Source organism: Marmota marmota, unplaced genomic scaffold (genome assembly GCF_001458135.2).
Source record: "Marmota marmota marmota unplaced genomic scaffold, marMar, whole genome shotgun sequence".
Classification (NCBI taxonomy): domain Eukaryota; kingdom Metazoa; phylum Chordata; class Mammalia; order Rodentia; family Sciuridae; genus Marmota; species Marmota marmota.
This window is the reverse complement of record NW_025999968.1, coordinates 62435357-62438150: the sequence shown is the minus strand read 5'-3', so window position 1 is coordinate 62438150 and position 2794 is coordinate 62435357. Positions and strand designations below refer to the sequence as shown.

The following is a 2794-nucleotide window of genomic DNA, read 5'->3' as shown; positions in this document are numbered from 1 at the left end:
GGAGGAGGAGGAGGAGGAGGAGGAGGAGGAGGAGGAGGAGTGGGAGAGAAAATGGTGTCCAGGTGAAGCCCGAGCCAAGGCCCTGGGCAGAGCCTCCAGGAATGGAGGATTCCCGGGTTTCATAAGCTAGCACGCTTTCCATGCTGGATTTTGGAATTGATTGGGATCTATGGTCCCTTTGTTCCCTCCATGGCCCCCTTAGAATAAGCCCATGATGGCCACAATGCCTGGCCCCCGCTGTGTTCTGGAAGCCACACAGGCGCTCACAGGAAGAGGAACTCTAGCCCAGGACGAATCCCACAGTCTCACCACACCTGAGAGGGACATGGAGATTTGGGACTGACACAGTCAGGGACCCTGAGGACCGAGCGAGGCACATGTCTGGGGGAACAAGACAGCCAGGCCGGCCCCTGGACGCGTGGCGTTAGCAGCCACACTGGAATATTAGGGTTAGAGGGTGCACCGCCCTCAAGGCCGAGGAGCAAGTCAGCAGCCAGGAGGGGGCTGGGACGTCCGCTCAGCCCTCTGAGCCTCGTGTGGGCAGAAATGCAGCTGCAGCCAGACGGAGCAGGTCCACTCTGTCCTGGAGTAGCAGAGGCTGCCCAGAGGAGGGCTCCAGGTGGTGGGGGAGGCCATCGCAGAGCACTCACAAAGGGACCCAGAGTCCCCCGACCCTGTCAGCAGGGAAAAGCACACCCTGGGTGGAGACGGAGGCGTGTGAGACAGGAGAGGCACCGGGGGTGGGAGCAGGGAAGCAGGTCACAGCGTCCTGGACAGGAGAGGACACCAGGAGCATGCCTGCCTCCACCGACGAGGCTGCAGGAGCTGTGCCCTTGTCCCCTGCTGGAGCCAGCTGGACACCCTAGTGAGACTCCCCTCTGCTCTAGCAGAAGTCCCTGAGGAAAGGCCTCGCCGGCACCTAACTTCTCTGGGTCCAGGTTCATTTCTACAACGGCCCCAGGAGCCCGAGGCCAGTGACAGGATTCGTGAGCCGCCGACATGGAGACGGGGTTCTGAATTTTGAGTTGATGCTAAAACGGGTTGATAATTTGGGGGCCCAACCACAGGGTGGATCTATTTTGCGTGTGGGGTGGACATAAAGGCTACATAAAGGCACCCAGCTCTCGTCCCTGGAACTGGTCAGGGCCACCTTCCTTGGAAAAGGGATCTTCACAGTCGTGAGCCCAGATTATCTCCGTGGAGCCCAAAGGCCAGCACAAGTGTCCTTGCAGAGAATACAGAGAACGACGACACAAGCCCCCCAGCCGAGGGGTCCCAGCAGCCACCGGAGCTGGAAGCGGCAGGAAGGACCCTCCCCGGAGCCTCGGCGCTGCCCCGTGCCCCTGGCTGTGGCCACGGGACCTTACTGCAGAGCGTGACTGTGGGCGCTAGGGTTCTGTTCTTCAGTACCAGCCCCAGGGGAGGGATCTAGGGGTGGCCTCGGGGCACAGGCACACCCTCCCACCACCACAGAGAAGGGGCAGCCTGAGCTCAGCACCGGCAGAAAGGTGGCCAAAGTCCTCCAGCCAGGAGCCCAAGTCCAGTGACTTGGGTCTGGGTTTTCCCCCTGGAGAGGAGGTGCAGGCAGAGCAGGACGTCACCTTGCCAGGTCAACACCCGGAGAGTCTGCACGGGGTCTGGGCGGCCTCCTGCCTCCCGTCCCGCCCCGTCTCTGCCCTCCCGCCACACTGTCCCTGCTGCCCAGCTGGGGGCCTGCTCCCTGCAGGGTCTGGGGAGATCTCGCACAGCCCCTCCCTCCCACCGAGCCGGCCACCTCAGGAGCAGGTGCTCACCGTGGGATGGACCAGCCCCTCCCGGTTGTGGATGGTGCCCCACGTGGCCACTCCGATGGTGATCACTTCTCCCTCCTTGTAGCTGCTGCTCAGGCTGAAGTCCCGCACCGCCTCGCCCACCTGCTTCATCACGCCAGTGTGCGAGCCCCCCGTGATAATCCAGGCTCCTGTGGAAAGGAGACAGCGTGGGCAGGCCCCGTAAGTCCTGATGCATACCCCACCACCCACAAACTGACCCCCGGGGTGCTCTGGGCTGGCAAGGCCGGCTCCCCAGCACTCAGGGGCACCCCAACACATCAGCAGACCAAGTCTCCAGGCAGGGACAGGAGCGAGGTTGCTCCTGATCCCCCCACCCGGTTCCCTTGGAGGACCACACATGCTGCCTACTGCCACGTGGCTCACGGTGGCACCTACAGGGGACATTCTTCCTGTCCACTGTCCATCTGACCAGGTGGCTGCCTGGTCACTGCATGCAGGCAGGTAGAAGGATACCAGGATGAGCATCCCGAGCACACACTGGCTGTGCCTCAAAAGCCGCAGTTCCCAGGCGGGGTCTGCTGGCCCAGCCTGTGACGGAATAGAGACAGCCGTGGGTGGACCCAGTGCTGACCGTGAGCAAGGACCCATCTGCTGCTGGCTGGGTGACGTGCTGACCAGAGCCTCAGAAGTCAGTGCTGAGAAGCCGGGTGTGGTGTTGCCGCACACCACCCACCCAGACACACACACACACACCCACACACACCCAGACATACACACACCCACACACACCCCCCACACACACACCCACACACTTACACACCCAGACACACACACACACACACCCAGACATACACACACCCACACACCCACACACACACACACACACCCACACACACCACACCACACACACACACACACACACACCCAATCCACACACCACCACACTACATCACTACACAACACACACACACCTACCACACACACACCACACACACACCACACACACCACCACACCACACACA

General features: G+C 61.9%; 1 protein-coding gene across 4 annotated transcripts in view; it reads right to left on the bottom strand.

The window, feature by feature from the left end:
- Positions 1-2794, bottom strand: part of Trpm2 (transient receptor potential cation channel subfamily M member 2) — a 50574-nt gene that overhangs the window by 38430 nt on the left and 9350 nt on the right. For all 4 annotated transcript variants that reach the window (XR_007347849.1, XM_048803777.1, XM_048803776.1 and 1 more), the window contains exon 5: positions 1794-1960. Coding sequence is in view for 3 of the 4 variants with exons in the window: in XM_048803777.1 (XP_048659734.1) it covers positions 1794-1960 (167 nt within the window). In the remaining variant the exon portion in view is untranslated. The remainder of the gene's footprint in view (positions 1-1793; positions 1961-2794) is intronic.